At 33.9% G+C, this 17589-nt stretch overlaps 1 protein-coding gene across 1 annotated transcript in view; it reads right to left on the bottom strand.

The window, feature by feature from the left end:
* The window catches only part of ZPBP (zona pellucida binding protein), a 101617-nt gene that overhangs the window by 23450 nt on the left and 60578 nt on the right, over positions 1–17589 (bottom strand). Inside the window, exon 7 of the mRNA XM_004277946.2 lies at positions 14151–14328. Coding sequence (XP_004277994.1) covers positions 14151–14328 — 178 coding nt within the window. The remainder of the gene's footprint in view (positions 1–14150; positions 14329–17589) is intronic.

Raw genomic sequence — 17589 nt, 5'->3', positions numbered from 1 at the left:
AAAAAAAGAAAAAAGGGAAAAGTGTCCTTTGGCAGCTGCATGGTGAAGTGAAAAATTAGCAAAGGGAAAAAAATTAAGATCCTGCAAGAAATAAAGAACTAAAATCTGGAGGGCACAGAATCCCTCCGCAATTACTGAAACAAATTAATAAATAAATCTACTAGCAGAAAAGGACTAGAAATTTTGTAAGACATCCCAAATACCTTAAAAATGAATATAAAAAGACAAACATATCTGCACAGAATTATTTCAAAAAATGAGAAAATTAGACCAAATTCACATCAACTGTGGAAAAGTTTCCTTCCAAAAAATAAAGCCCCAGCCCAGATGTTTTCATTGATGAATTCTATGACATTTTAAGTAAATCCTAGTTTTTTAAAAAAACTAATTACTGTTTTTTTTTCCCCCCCAGAATACAGAGGAAGAGAGAACACTTGCCCAACTTGCTTTCTTAAGGCTGGCACATTCATAATACCAAACCTGAGAAAGAAATTATAACAAAATACATAATATAATAACACAGATCTTTAAAATATTAGCAAATTAAATCCAGCAGCATATAATAATGAAGTAGGATTTGTTCAAAGACAGAGATTTTGGTGACTATACACAACCGAGTGTAAGATAGTTTTACACTTTGCAAAAATAGTTTGGAAAAGTCTCAAAACAAACGGACTACTAAAACCTTCAGTAAAAACCAAACAAAAGCAGCAAACTCTGGGGAAGGGGCAGAATATAATTTCTAGAGTCACCACATTATATTATTCCAATGCTCAACTTAAAAGAATAATAATAATTAAAAAAAGCTCAGAAAAACATGGCCCATTACAGGAACATAGTAAGTTGACATATACAATGGAATATTGCTCAGCCATAAAAGGAAACGAAAGTGAGTTATTGGTAGTGAGGTGGATGGACCTAGAGTCTGTCATACAGAGTGAAGTAAGTCAGAAAGAGAAAGACAGAAACCAATCTTGAAGAAGCCCAGACATCAGGCTTATTAAAAAAAAGACTTTAAAATGACTATGTTAAATATGTTCAAAGAGCTAAAGATGTAAAAAGAACAAAGAACATAAGGAAAATGGTGTATGAAGAAAATGAAAATAACAATGAAAGACAGAAATCACAAAAAAGGAAAGAGAAATGTTGGCGCTGAAACAACAGTAAATAAAATTAACTAGAGGGGTTGAACTTCATATTTGAGGCTGCACAAGAAAAAATCAGTGAATTTGAAAATAGGACAGTTGAAATTACAAAATCTAATTTGCAGAAAGAAAAATGGATGAAGAAAAGTAACTAGTGTCAAAGGGACTTGTGGGACACCAGTATGTACATTATGGGAATCCCAGGAGAAGAGAAAGAAAAATAAATAATGACCAAAAACTTGATGAAATACATGAATCGACAAATCCAAAAATACAAGTTCCAAGTAGGAAAAACTGAAAGAGACCCACACCAGCACACACATTACAAGCAAACTGTTGAAGACAAAGGCATAGAAAAATATTGAAAGCAGCAAGACAGAAGTAATTCATCATTTACATGAGGCCCTACATAAGACAATCAGCTAATTTCTCAACAGAAACCTTGTAGGCCGGAAGCGAGTAGGAAGATACATTTAAAGTGCTGGAAAAAAAAAAGTGTCAACTGAGAATTTTAGATCCAGCAATAATATCCTTCAAAAAATTTTGGAGAAATTAAGCCATTCCAAGATAAAGAAAAGATGAGGGGGTTCATTACCACTAGATCTGTCCTAAAAGAAATGATAAAGGGAGTCCCTTCAAGGTACAAATGAAAGGATGCTAGACAGTAACTCAAAGTCAGACTTCATCTGACTTTATATCTTCATATAAAGATTTCTAGTAAAGGTAACACATAGTGAGTATAAATATCAGTATTATGGTAGTTTCAGGCTCTAACCACTATTTTTGTTTTCTACAGGATTTAAGAAACAAATGCATAAAAACAATTATAAATTATGTTATTGGGTACACAATATTAAAGATATAATTTAGAACATCAATAATTTAAGGGGGATGCAGAGTTGTAAAGGAGGAGAGTTTTTATATCTGAATGCAATTAAGTTGATAACCATTATAATTAGATTGTTATAATAGAATGTTATATTTCATTGCCACTATAGCCACGGAGAAAAGAACTTTACTATATATACAAAGGAAATGAGAAGTGAATCAAAAAGTGTCATTATAAGAAATCAACTAAACAGAAAAGAATGCAGGAATGGAGGAAATAAGGAACAAAAAAGCTGTGAGAAATATAGAAAACAGATAGAAAAATGACAGAAGTCCTTCCTTATAAGTAATAACTTTAAATGTTAGTGGATTAATATCTCTAATCAAAACACAGATATTGGCAGAATGGATTAAAAGGAAAAAAACATGATGCAACTGTTAACTACAAGAGACCCATTTAGTTCTAAAACACAAATAGGCTGAAAGTGAAAGAACAGAGAAAGATCTTACATGCAAGGATTAATCGAAAGATTAATCAAAAGAAAGCTGGGATGGCCATACTACTGTCAGACAAAATTAACTTTTGGACAAAAATTGTTACAAGAACATTACATATTAATGATGGACAATTCAGTTCATCAAGAAGTGATGACAATTATAAACATATATGCACCTCACCTAGAAACAGAGTCTCAAAATATATAAAGCAAACATTGAAAGAACTGAAGGGAAATGGAGAGCTATAAAATATTAGTGACTTCAGTAACCCACCTTTAATAATAACCATACAAAAAAATTAATAAGGAGATAGAGAGCTTAAACAACACTATAAACCTATTAGACCTAAGAGACATACAGAGAAGCCTCCAGAAGAATAGCTAAATACACATTTTTATCAAGTGCACAGGGAACATTCTTCAGGACAGATCATATGTTATGTAACAAAAAAAGTCTCAATAAACTTTAAAAAAATTGAAATAATACAAAGTGTCTTTTATGATTACAGTATAATAAAGCTAGAAACCAGTACATTAAGGAATACTGGAAAGTACACAAATATTTGGAAATCAAATAATATACTATTAAACAATTAATGAATCAATTGATAAACACAAGGGAAACAGATACTTGAGACAAATGAAAATGATAACACAATATGCTAAAGCTTATGGGATGCAGCGAAAGAAGTGCTAACTCTAAATACTTAGATCAAAAAATGGAGATCTCAAATTATTAAACTGACTTCACTTAAGGAAGTAGGAAAAGTGGGACAAACTGACCACAAAGCCAACAGAATGATGGAAATAATAAAGATTAAAATTGAGATAAAAAAAAAAATATATATATATATGTATGTATATAGGAAAGTAATAGAGAATATCAACAAAACCAAAAGCTGGTTTGTTGAAAACATCAAGAAAATTAACCACTTTAGCTACATTGGCAATGAATAAAAGAGAAAAGACTTAAAATACTAAAATAACAATATGAGTGAAAGCGGAGACATTACTACTGATTTTACACAAACAGCAATATAAAACTATACTATGAATAACTGTACACCAGTAAGTTGTATAACCTAAATGAAATGGACACATTTCTTTCTTTTTTGGGGGGTTAGGATTTTTATTTTTTCTTTGATTTTCTTTTTTTGGGGGGAGTATAGTTGCTGGACACATTTCTAGAAACACATAATCTACTAAAATGACACATAAAGAAATAGAAAATCTGAATAAATGTGAAACTAGTAAGACATTAAATCAGTAATCAAAAACCTCCTCATAGAGAAAACCCAGAACCAGATGGCTTCACTTGTGAATTCTACTAAAATTTAAAGAAGTAACACAAATTCTTTTTTCAAACTCATCCAAAAAGTCAGAGGAGTAGACACTTCCTAACTCATCCTATAAAGCCAGCCAGATGAGACGCTACAAGAAAATTAGGCCAATATCCCTTATGAATACTAATACAAAAATCCTCAACAAAATATAAGAACATCAAATTTAGCAACATATTTAGAGGATTGTAAACTGTGACCGAGTGGGTTTTACTCCCAGAATGCAAGGATGATTCAACATACAAAACCTTGATCAATAAAATATACCACATTAACAGAATGAAATGTGGGGGAAAAAACATATGCTCATCTCAATTTACATAGAAAAACATTTTTTCAATGTCAATACCCTTTTATAATAACAATAATCAACTACGTATGGAAGAAAACTCTCTAAACATGTTAAAGGTCATATACAAAGAACTCACAGCTAACATCATATTCAACGATGAAAGACTGAAAGTTTCCCCCTTAAGATAAGAACAATAAGAATGTCCACATTTGCCACTTATATTCAACATTATCAGAAGTTCTTGACAGCGTAATTTGGTAAGAAAAATAAATGAATACAATTGAAAAAGAAGAATAAAATTATTTCTGTTCAAAGATGTCATGATCTTATATGCATAAAATCCTCAACACTCTAAAAACCCTACTAAATCTAATCAACAAATTCTGCAAAATCACACCATGTGAAACCAATATGCTAAAATAGTTGTATATCTATAAATTAGCAATGAATAATCCAACATGGAAAAGAATACAACAATTCATTTGCTATAGCATAACAAATAAAATGTTTAGCAATAACTTTAACCAAGGAGGCAGAAGATCTATTCACTGAAAACTACAAAACATTGCTGACAGAAATTAAAGGAAATGTAAATTTGGAAAGACATCCTGTGTTCATGGAAGACTTAATATTAAGATAAAAATACTACCTAAAGCAATCTACAAATTCAATGCAATCCCTATCAAGATCTCAAATGTATTTTTTTCTTTTCAGAAATAGAAAACCTCATCCTAAAATCCACATGGAACTCCAGGATCCACGAATAACCAGAAAAATCTTGAAAAAGAAAGATTTGGAGCAATCACACTTTTTGATTTCAAAACTGATTACAAAGCTACAGTAATCAAAACCGTGTGATATTAGCATAAACACAGACATACAGACCAATGGAACAGAAGAGAGGTCCCAGAAACAAGCCCTCGTGTACACAGTCAACTGATGTCCAACATGGAGGCTAAGACCATTCCATGGGTAAAGGATAGTCATCTCAACAAATGGTGCTAGAAAACTGAATATCCACATGCAAATGAATAAAGTTGGAGCCTTATCATACATTACATACAAAAATCAACTCACAAAGTCCCCACCACCAAATACCACCACACTGGGGATTAGGTTTTGGCATATGAATTTACGGGGGGTACAAATATTCAGCCTATAGCAATAAGTTTGGTGAAAGTTAAAGAGGAATACTTTGTACTATTTTTCTGAAGTCCAACATTATATCAAAATAAGACGTTTAAAACAATCAATTACCTAGATATAAATCTAAGTAAAATATATGTAAGACCTCTATAAGAACAATTGTAATTGGGATACATTTAAATGAAGACTTAATGGGATATATTTTAATGAAGAAGCACATGTGCGTGCATGCGCGCACACGCACACACACACACACATCATGTTCATGAATTGAAAGACTCAGTACTGGTAGGATGACAATTCTCCCAAATAGCATTGTAGATTCAGTGAAGTGGTGATCATAATCCAACAGCCATTTTTATAGAACTTGACAAGCTGATCCAAAAGTTTGAATGGAGAGGCAATGGATCTCATAACATTGGGTTTGCCAAAAAAGTTCGCTTGGGTTTTTCTGTAAGATGTTACAGACAAGCCCGAATGAACTTTCTGGCCAACCCAATACAAAAGGACATGCCTTATCAGAGACTGAGACTCATTAAAAGTTATAACTGTTTTTTTTTTTAATTGGAGTATAACTGTTTTACACTGTTGTGTTAGTTTCTACTAACATTGTTAGTACTTGTAGTACTAACTAATGTAGTAGTACATTGTTCTACTTCATTGTTAGTACAGTGAAGTGAATCAGCTATATGTATACATGTATTCCCTCCCTCTTGGACCTCCCTCCCACCACCCTCCATCCCACCCACCTAGGTCATCACAGAGCACTGAGCTGCACTCCCTGTACTATACAGCTGGTTCCCACTAGCCATGTATTTTATACATGGTAGCGTATTTATGTCAAACCTAATCTCCCAATTCATCCCACCCTCTCCTTTCCCCCATGTCCACACGTCTGTTCTCTACACCTGTGTTTCTATTCCTGCCCTGCAAATAGGTTCATCTGTACCATTTTTCTAGATTCCACATATATGCGTTAATATACGATATTTGTTTTTCTCTTTCTGACTTACTTCACTCTGTATGACAGAGTCTAGGTCCATCCACATCTCTACAAATGACCCAATTTAATTTCCTGTTATGTCTGAGTAATATTCCATTGTATATATGTACCACATCATCTTTATCCATTCATCTGTTGATGGGCATTCAGGTTGCTTCCATGACCTGGCTATTGTAAATAATGCTGCAATGAACATTGGGGTGCATGTGACTTTTTGAATTATGATTTTCTCAGGGTATATGCCCAGTAGCGTGATTGCTGGGGATAGACGAACGTATCAGTGGAACAAGAGTATTCAGAAACATATCTGCCTTTAGAGATACTTAAGTGTAGCACTGGATAAAGGATGAACTTCTAAATAAATCACACTGAGAAACTGGGCATTCTACATGAAATAAAATCAGACTACAACTTCACATAATATAAAACAATTCAACTGGGATTTCAGTATATACCACCTACTCATGTTTAAACATAAGAACCACTCTATTCTTCCCTTTCCTCCTGCTTTTACATTCCATAAACACTTTTTCTTGATTGTGTCTTAAATATACTAAATCTACTTTCTATTGCTGCGGCCAGTAATCAGCTCTGAAGCATGTCATCCTTAGTCATGCCTTTGTATGTGTTTTCTCTCTGCTAGGAAAACTCGGTACACAAATCTCTGTATAATCTTCTCCCATTTATCATGCAGGGCTCAACTCAAGAGTCACTTTTTAAAACAAATTTATTTATTTATTTATTCATTTATATTTGGCTGAGCCGGGTCCTAATTGCGGCATGTGGGATCTTTTAGTTGCAGCATGCAGGATCTATAGTTGCGGCATGAGGGATCTTTTAGTTGTGGCATGCAGGATCTGTAGCTGCAGCATGTGAAATCCTAGTCGTGGCATGAGGGATCTAGTTCCCTGGCCAGGGATCGAACCCAGGCCCCCTGCATTGGGAGCATGGGGCCTTAGCCACTGGACCACCAGGGAAGTCCCAGGAGTCACTTTCTGAATGAAATCATCCTTGACAATCCAACTGATGGATCCCCTAGTTTCACCCTAGACACTCTCCATGGTAGTCTCCAATTGAACCCCAAACCTGGTCCATCACACACCCTTCTCTGCCCTGCTCCCTCTCTTGGAGCTAACCTCTATGGACTCCATCACCCAGGTTCCCTTCCTTTGGGTCTGGCCACAGGAAGGCTCCATGAAAGGACAGCAGGACAGGACATTTATCTTCCTCTTGCCTCCTGCCAGTTTTATGGAGTGGCTGCCTCACTGTGCGCCTACAGCTCAGCTGGTGTCAGGCAGCCCTGCTTCCCCAGCTCTCACAGGCCACTGTCTCATTCTTCCCTCATCATTCTTCAAGCCTATGGATGGTAGCTGCTTCAAGATGCTGTAGTCCCAGGGCCTCAACATCCCTTATCCCTACCCAGACCTCTGACAGTGGCACTCTCATTCAATCCTATTCAAAATACTAGTGAGCAGACCTCCTGTTCACTGTTTAAATCCTGCCAGGTACACTAGGGTGCATCATATCACCTTGTTTAATGCTTGTTATTGTGCCTATCATCATATGCAATGACTTTATTCACCTGTTTGTTTATAAGCTGCTTGCCCAGACAAAATATAAACACCAGAGAAGCAACTTGTTCATGTCTCTCATCAATGTATCCCCAGTGCCAGACACTTAGTAAGCATGCTATGTGTTGCTGAATTCTAACACATTTCCTGGAGGAATAAAATATAAAAAATGACATCAGTGTTACAATAAAGGGTTAGTTGCTCAAGATAAGGAAGATTTGGCTTACAAAGCGTATAATAAGTTATCCTATGAAGCCAGGGTTTTATTATTGTAGGGTTTAAAATAATGAGGTGATTACACTTGGAATTTACAAGTATAATCGGAAGCAATGTGAGCTATGGACTGAAAAGGAGAAAAAGTAAAGGGATACCAGTTAGGAAAAGACTAATCATTCCAGGCACAAGAAAATGGAATCCAAATTAAGATGACTACAGTGGGGATGAAGACAAGCAGATGAATTTGGGTGGAAGATCTAAACAAGAATTTAACTGTAGGAAGGCAGTGGGGGAGAGAGAAGGGAATGAGCAGTTATAAAGTGCTATGGATGGCTGTCCAGTTAACAAGCTCTGTGTGGCAGGCAGACCTGTGAAATCTCCCAGATAAAGATGTCAGTCTAAGCAGAACACAGCAGGGTGAGAGATACAGTCTTTACACGGCTATAAAATTTTGCTTTTTAATTTTTGAAAAGTCATGCTCAGAATCAATTAGAGGACATTCAAAAATGTCTGTAGGGCTTCCCTGGTGGCGCAGTGGTTGAGAGTCCGCCTGCCGATGCAGGGGACACGGGTTCGTGCCCCGGTTGGGGAGGATCCCACATGCCGCGGAGCGGCTGAGCCCGTGAGCCATGGCCGCTGAGTCTGCGCCTCCGGAGCCTGTGCTCCACAACGGGAGAGGCCACAACAGTGAGAGGCCCGCGTACCGCAAAAAAAAAAAAAAAGTCTGTAGTTACACATACATTGTGAGAGAGGTTAAGATACTATGAACGTTTTGAGCTGTTAAAATAACACACCAAAAATGTGAAAACTCAAAATGCCCATTATTTAAGATTAGTACTCACATTTCTGTAAATTTATACAAGGAAATACTCAAAAAATAAAAGCTGGTTAAGTATTCTTGTAAATAACATTTACTATAATAATAAAAATAGGAAATAATCTAAATTCCAACATAAACAAAATGTTTAAACATAATTCCTACAATTAGTTGGCCATTTTTAACAAACAAAAGTAATAAGAAGACAGTAGAGTAATATGGAATGATATTTACAACTTAATGGTTAACAGAAAAAAAATTATAATTTCATTATTCCACTGAACCATTTATTGATAGCTCTGTTAAAATTATAAATTTATGAAGACAAAAATCAGGTGATACTATACACAAATTATAAATTTGAAGTATTAGAGAAAGAAAGCACTTCTTATTTTTCCTTAGCGTGCCTTTAGTGTTGTTAACAATGGTGTTCAAGCTTTAAGGGAAAATTTTAATTTTTTACCTTTTTATTATGAAATCTAACACATGGAAAAAATAAGACATAAATGTACAATATAATGAATGTTTGCATAGAAAACCTGTCTAGAAACAATTGAGGCCATAACGTAGAAATCTGCCACCATGTACAATATAATGAATGTTTGCATAGAAAACCTGTCTAGAAACAATTGAGGCCATAACGTAGAAATCTGCCACCCTTTAACACTCTGCCTATGTCCCACCCACTCACACTCCTTCCCATCCACAAATCAGCACTAGTCTTCTTCTGTGTCATGGTGATAATTTCCTTGGATTGCACTATAGTTTTAGCTTTTAGCATTCACAAATAAATCTCTATAAAACAGAGTTTAGCTATGCCTAAATTACATGGATTCCATTGTCCTTAGCTTCTTTTCCACAAGTTATATTTATAAAATATATTCATGTGGTTGTAATTCCCATTCACCAATTATAGCCGTTCCATTGTATGAATACATCACTGTTTATTTGTACATTTTACTATGAATAGACATTTAGGTTGTCTCTGGTTTGGGACTATGAGAAAATATGCTGAGAGGAAATTTCCCTGAGAGTCAAATGCTAGACCATAGAGTATGTGCATCGTCATGTTTACAATAATACCAAACTGCTGCCCAAGGGGCAAGATTTATACTCACTCAGGCAGTGTATGCTGCTCCGAGACTCCACATTTTTTTGAACACCTAGTGTATTGAGACTATGTATTTTTTGCCCACCTGATAGTTGCGTAGTAGGAGCTCATTTTGTTTTTAATTTACATTTCCCTGATTACAAAAAGGTTGAACATATTTTCATGGATCCATTGACCATTTGGAATTACTCTTTTGTGAATTACTTGTTAAAATCTTTTCCCATTTTTCAAAATTGTTTTGTCTTTTTAAAAAATGTTTTCTATGGGTTCTTTATATATCCTAGTCTTTTGTTGGGTATATCCATTATAAATAATTTTCCCATTCTGTAGATTATCTTTTCTCTCTTTGCAGTGTCTTTTGATAAACATAAGCACTCAAATTTTATGTAGACAAAAACGTTTTTTATTAAAGTTAGTGATTTTTGTGTGTTTTTCTGGAAATCTTTTTCTGATACTGAAGACAGGATATTTTCTTGTTATATTCTAAAACATTTACAGTTCTTTATGTATATATGTCTGTAATACATCTGGAAGTGAATTTTTAGCTGGGTCCAATCTTAATTTTTTCTATATGGCTTTATATGCCAGTGTTACCTGACAATTATTGTTTTATGTATTTCAGACCTATGTTAAATCCTCACAGATTTAGAAATATTTTATTTTCACCTTTTCTTGTTAGACTTACCCTTTCATCATTACTTAATGCCTCTCTGTATAACTAGTAAGACTTCTTGCCTTAAAGTCTGCTTTGTTGACAGCACATTTTTTTGGTCCTTAGATGTAAAACTAAAACAAGAGTTCATGGTTGCATGTCTGAGCAGGATAAATTTTTAGAGTCTAAAATACCTTATTAAAAACAACTGTATCTACTGAACAATTCACTTTCACTGTAAAATTAAATTACAAAAGTACACTTTATTAATAAAATTATCTCAAGATGTTTAACCTATAACCTAATTATTTCTAACTACTAACACAGACACTATATCACCATGAAAGAGCTCCTTGCTTAAGTTTCCTGGGACTCCCCAAAGCTTTGGATGTGCAACAGAAAACCTTACTTATAAAGAAAGCAACAGAAAACAACAGTGCTGCATAAACTATTAGTGAGCTATACATTCATCCATAACAGTCAATGAAAAACAGTCTGCTGCCTCATTAGGAGGAAAGGCGTCCTATCTAGGTATCACTTTATCAACACCAATACTCAAGAGACTCAAACTTTCATGTCCATCAAATCACCTAGGATGCTTATAAACGTAAATGTGTGGCTCCCACACCTTGGATATATTTTTGAGAAGGTCTTCAGGTATCTTTGAGACAGTGCCATAGTTTAAAGAGGAAGAAGAAGGAGGAGTGGGATATTATGTCAAAAAAAGAATGTCATTTGATGAGCTTAAATAGGAATAAAATAAAAAGGAAAGCAAAATACATAGTCTTACAGAAATAATAGAAACTACAGAAATTACACACTAAAACATATTTTAGAATCTGTGTTTTAAAAAATTCTATCAGAAACAATATAATATTCTAGCTGGTCTTTGGTTGTAGTATCTTTATGATATAATTTATGAAATTATGAGGCATCTATAATTCACAAATTAGAACTTTTTCATTATTCAGTGTCAAAATGATTGACAAAATGATGCATATAGTAAGAATGATAATGTGTAAAGAAGTACTTTCAGTGAAAATCAATTTAAAATGCTAAATTAACTAGAAATGAGAAAAATAATACAGGTAGAAATGTTAAGTCTCTAGGTTTATAAGCAAACGATCTTTATCTGTGATCTAGACATAAAGATTAAATGAGTAAAGATATCCAAAAAACAAGAAAACATCACCGTTTACTTTACCAACTGCTGAGAAAGTAAATAAACTTCCCTCACATAATAGACATGCTTATTCAATCTTTGCTGAACATAAACTTGGTGTGTTTTCATTTTGGAAGTTAAGTCACTTTACAAAGTATCTCATATGTTTTATGTGCTTCTATCTAGTATTCCATTTCACACTTGAATGGGTAAGTTCATTTAATATGTTAATTTTGTCTTATAACTATTGTTATATTTTATAGTGCCTACCAATTTGGAGAATGATATAAATTTTTTTGGGTAGTATGTGCTCTTTAAAATTTTTAAAGTAATAGCCTTCTGTAATATAGACTGTATTAATCACTGTAAAAATTCTGTAAAAATGACTGTATATGATGGGGACCTGAAGGTCACATTATATTTAATGAGTTCTGTGCAGAAAAGGAGCTCAGTCTCGCTTAAGTAATCGAACAGAGATGATAATAGCATAAAGGTAATTCTAAATTAAAATATTTATTTACCATAGAACAACACAAAATGAGATACAGCAAATCAATACTTGATAAGTGTACTTAGCAATGATAATGATCCCATAAAATTCAAAAAATAAATGTTATTTCTCTCCTCTACGCAAAGATATGACTCTTATTGCCACATTAAATTTGAACTCTCCCACTTTGCTTTCAAAGCCTGTCATTCCCCACAGCTCTTCTGATACTAATCCTCTAGTCCCAGTCAAGCAAAATTCCCCCAGAAATCTGACACTCAGTCATGCCCTTGCTTGGGTGGTACTTGCTAAGCCTGTATCTTCAAAGTCTTACCTCAAGTCTCAAATCACTCAGAAAGCCTTTTTTTCAATTATATTAATCCTATATAGAGATTCATCCTATCTCTAACTTAGTTTGCTTTATATAATCTCCTTTCTGTTCTCTTCCCTGTAGTTTGGTGGTCTCTTGTTCTCTAATTGTTTCCTGGATGCATCTCCTGTATCTCTAAGCTCTGTGGGCCAAGACATATATTTGGGAGAGCAAAGCAGTATTTCAGGGGCAGAAAATATTTTGGAGATTTATACAACAGTTTCATTATATACTTCCCATGGTGTTTGTTGTCAGGAGTAAAAGAGTTGCTTAATGAACTTGATCAAATAGTACAGCATATAATAATGCTGAATGTTATAATTACATGGTAAAATTAGAGTACCTGAAAATTGGGTTTATCTGAACTTTTATACATGCAAAAAAACTCCAATGATGAAATTATTATTCATAATAATTTCATTATGATGAAACCTATCATTTCAAGTGAAAGAGCTATGTTTATTTCAAAATTCTTAGAATTAATAAGATGCAACTATTTAAATTTTTAAGTTTGTCTTAAGGCTTTATTGACAGGCAATATAAATGCATTTAATAGACAGCTAAACTACTAAGTTTTGGTTTCACTGTTTGGCATCACCAGGCTTTTCTTCATCATTTTCTGTGCTCTAGCGTGATATGCGTAATCACAGATTATCAACACAGTCACAAGGTTGGCATTTGTAAGTGATTTATTTGTTAAATTTGTATTGTATTTCCTGAGATAAATTTTCAGTACATTTTGTCAAATTTCATATCCTTAAACAAAACCAATATTATGAAAAAGTAAAGCAAAATCTAACCAAGTTAAATAAAGCAAAGCAAAAATAATATTTAGTGTTCTACCATATGAAAAGGTTTTTAATCTAACATAAGATAGTAGAAAAGAGGGAAGAACAGAGAAGACTCAAACAATGGCACTAATGTAGTGGTATTTATGTTGGGAAGTCTTTCAAGACTGAAGGTTAATTGGCTCACTCCACAGCTGCAGATGGAAATTCTGAGACTGTGAATCCACGTCCTCATCCTAAACAGCCTCTATAGACGGTCCTATAATGAGCACAAAGATGGGGAAGCCAGATAGATGCTCAGATCCTTTAGTGCTAGGATCAACGGTCAGAAGGAACAACTGGTAATAAAGCAACTCATATACTTACTTTTAAAAAAAGTGAAAAAGTTACCTAATCCAGACTATAGAAATGTAAACTCTTCAAAAATTGATTCTAAAAGAAATATATTTTGGCTGTTAAGTAACTCTAGGTGTCTCATAACTAGTATTTGTGCTTCCTCCCAGACAACTGCCTCACACCCCAACCCCTCTTTACTCTAGTAGTAAAACAAGGCCAGAATTAAGTTGGCCTTTTTCTTTTAAATCTTCAGATTGACATAGTCTTTTCAAACACACTATTTCAAACCTAAATGATAGTAAAAATAAGTGATAGACATTCACTTAAGCATAATGAAGACAAGTGAATTTTCATACATATAAACCATAAAATCATAGTTCATTACATACCACAGCACTCAGGACATTTTGGGTGTTTCAGGGTATTCACTCCATACCCTGGGAAGCAGCGATTAATCCAAACCATTTGGAGAGTACCCTCAATGTAGTATATCTCAGGCAACGGCTCTGCACGTCTGCCCAGAACTTCCACTTGTTGATTAAAAAATCTCTCTATGAGAATTTTAGCCTAAAATAGAAATAAAGTATGAAAAAATTATCACATAAATGTAATTTTAGAACAAATAAGGATGCTTATGTATTTAGAAGCAGGGGAAACAAATTCTCAAGGTCCTTATTTTTTCTTGAATTCATAGGATATAAATAACACCTGTAAAACTGAAAAGATATCACCTATAAACCTCAAATATTTCTAAAAGTACTTCCATATACAACACAAAGAAAATATTTCAATATATAACCAAACTTTTTGGTCCCTTTGGTTTTGAATAATATATGGATGGGCATAAGAGCAAAACAAGACAGCTCTCTGAAATTAAATGTACTTTCAGAAGGGTACTCTAACAATTAAATGTTCTTAAAGAAATGTACTTTAAGAATCTTTAAGAAGCATATCCTGAGACATCTGCTCCACTCTTTACATAAAGAAAAATTAGGTTTAAAGATAGCATGCAGCACATGTTAGAACTTATAGCTCTGTTTCAAAAATCAAATTTACAAAATAATTAAGGCATAATTCTGACCTATAATTAATTACCTTTTTACTTGTAGTAATTATTCTGGCTTGACTCCGAAAAGTAACAAGAGGCTTATACTTTTCAGTGGCTGGTAAGCCTTACCTGGTAAAGCATGAGGTATGGTCATGAGTTCACACCCTCTACAAGCTAGTTAGTTCTGCTCAGTTCTCCTATGCTCACCTGCACCTCTCATGTAGTCAGAAGCAGGGGTAAATGAAATCGTGCTCATCTATAACCACGAATGGTGCATCTCAATCTACTGACTTCTCCAGGTACCTTACAAATTACATCCCTCTGATGAAAATTTCTATAAATAATTGTAAAAGTGTTTTTCAATATACTGCATTCAACTCATTCTATTACTGAATTACTATATTTTTACAGTCTAAATGGTTTTCTTGTACTTCTAATAAATTCTGTCAAATTTGCTGCTATTTACAATTTTGGTTAAGGAAGTGCTTATGAATTAATTAGCTACAAATCTGGTATCCAATTAACTATATTTAAATGCAAGACTACAAATAAAAGTATCAGGAGACATGATCATAATCACTTGGCTTCCTGACACCCTATGCAGGAAAAAGAAAAAAAACAAAACAAAACAATGAAACTATACCTTGCAAAACCTGACAAGAACAAAAATTATCATGTAAATCAGGTTCTTCTTTCCTGTTTTCTTTCTAAGAAGGAGAATGAGGATAAATCTCTTATTTGATAAAAATGGAAAGAAGACAAGAAATTATTTGAATCATTGACTAAATTTTTTTTTTAAATAATGGGTATGTTGATGGTTGACATGGGGTTAATTATTTGTACCAAAGAAAATGTGAAACTGAAGAATTCTCTGAATTGGGTAAAGATTAAAGATTTTAAAGTAAAAATTTTGGGACAAATTTGGATGACATAAGAACAAATCATAATTATAGAAATTCTTCATAGATTAATCACCTGAATCACCTTAATCACAAAGAATTAATACAACTGAATAAACATCAGATTGCCTGGCCCAAGCTACTCCTCCCTTCACCCACCCATCCCCAAATTTTATAGACTTATTAAGCATATATGAAAGGAATATGTTCTATAATTATTGGTTATTGATTACAAGACTAGAACAAGAAATCATTACCACTTCAACAATAAGAAGTTTGTAAACTATATAAACTTCTGCGTGGAGAAGCTGAACAGCTTACTTTAAATACCATAACCTGCTCAACAGATCATGCCACATTAGGTACTGAAAAAGGCAACTAGAAAGGCTTAATATGTGCTCTACATTAGTCCAGTAAGCAATGAGAGTCCTAGGATAGGCAAAAAAATGGCATACATTATACACAACCAGAGATGAATTGGAGCTCCAGTATCCATGAGGGGAGAATTCATTATGTACCAGGTGTTATGGACAATACACTTTTAAGATGGAGTCTGTTGGAAAACTTTGGTTAACAGCTATATTTGGGGAATCTCTTTGGAAAATGACTATAGTCATCAAATGGGGCTGGAATTAAAAAGCAAAACACAAAACCCCAAAAAACAAAAAAGGAGAGGCTTACAGTATCTTGGATGAAATGGAAAGAATTGTGAATTTGCATAGAAAAGACTGGTGATCTCAGTGCTCAGTGAGCAAATGAGAGGTAGGGTGTCCAGATCTTACAGGAAAATGTCCCAATGAAGAACTGTCAAAAAAGTTTAAAACAAAAACACAAAGTTGTCCTTCTTGTGGTAGGAACATCAGCATGGATGATGTACACTCACTCATATCAGTAAAACAGGCAGAGCACTATGAGATAAAGCTCAGTTTCAAAGCAGCGCCAAAGGGAAGAGGAAGAAAGTAAAGGGTTATATAATAGTTTGAATTCTATGAAAGTTGGAATCCACTGCTAAGAAGAATAATGAATCCCAGAACTTTAGAATAAAGAAAAATTTAACTTTGCAATGTAGACTACTTCAGTCCTGAAGCAAAAGACAAAAGAATCGACTCTTCACTCAGCATTGTCACTGAAATGGTAGTTGCTCCACAAGAAATGAAACCTGTATTAGAAAACCAGAATTTTTAGAAGAAAGATTAAAGATAAATTATAATTTAGCTTTTGAAATTATTAGAGATTTAAACTGTCACATTAAAGTTCTTTAAAGTAGTATATTTCTAATTGAAAAAAGCAAGCAGATAAGATAGGAGTGAGAGGAGAGAAATGACATTTAAAAATACAGAAAAAGATTTCACATTTCCAACCATTTGGTGCACTAGATAGTCTGAAAAATCACCCTGCTAAAAATCACCTAACTGAACATAACACAGCAGATATTGTGTACCTATATTTCAACAATAAGAGAGGAAGAAAAAAGTAGAAAGGAAAAAAGGAAGACAGGGAAAGACAGAAAGAAAGAGAAAAAGTTGCTAAAAACGAAAATTAAAAACCTAATATTAGCTGAGTCCCTATTTCATTTCATGTCAATCTGAGTATTCCAGAGTGTTATAATTTAACAAACAAAAGAGCTAAGGAAAAAAGGCTTAAAGCTGTTAAAAACAAACAAAATAAACAACCAAGAAAGACTCTTAAGTAAAACAGTGGAACAGGAAAAGAAATTCAATTACAAAAGGGAAATAACAAGAAAGACTCTCAATAGGGTAGGGAGGGGCAGTAGGAGGGGGTGATGGAGTGGAGGGATGGGGGAAAGCAAAACTCCTCAGTGAATTCCTACATGATGGTTTGCTTTCAAAGTGGGTGTGGGGTTTTGTTGTACTTTCTGTG

The sequence above is a fragment of the Orcinus orca genome, chromosome 9 (assembly GCF_937001465.1).
Source record: "Orcinus orca chromosome 9, mOrcOrc1.1, whole genome shotgun sequence".
Classification (NCBI taxonomy): domain Eukaryota; kingdom Metazoa; phylum Chordata; class Mammalia; order Artiodactyla; family Delphinidae; genus Orcinus; species Orcinus orca.
This window is presented reverse-complemented; position numbering and strand designations above follow the sequence as displayed.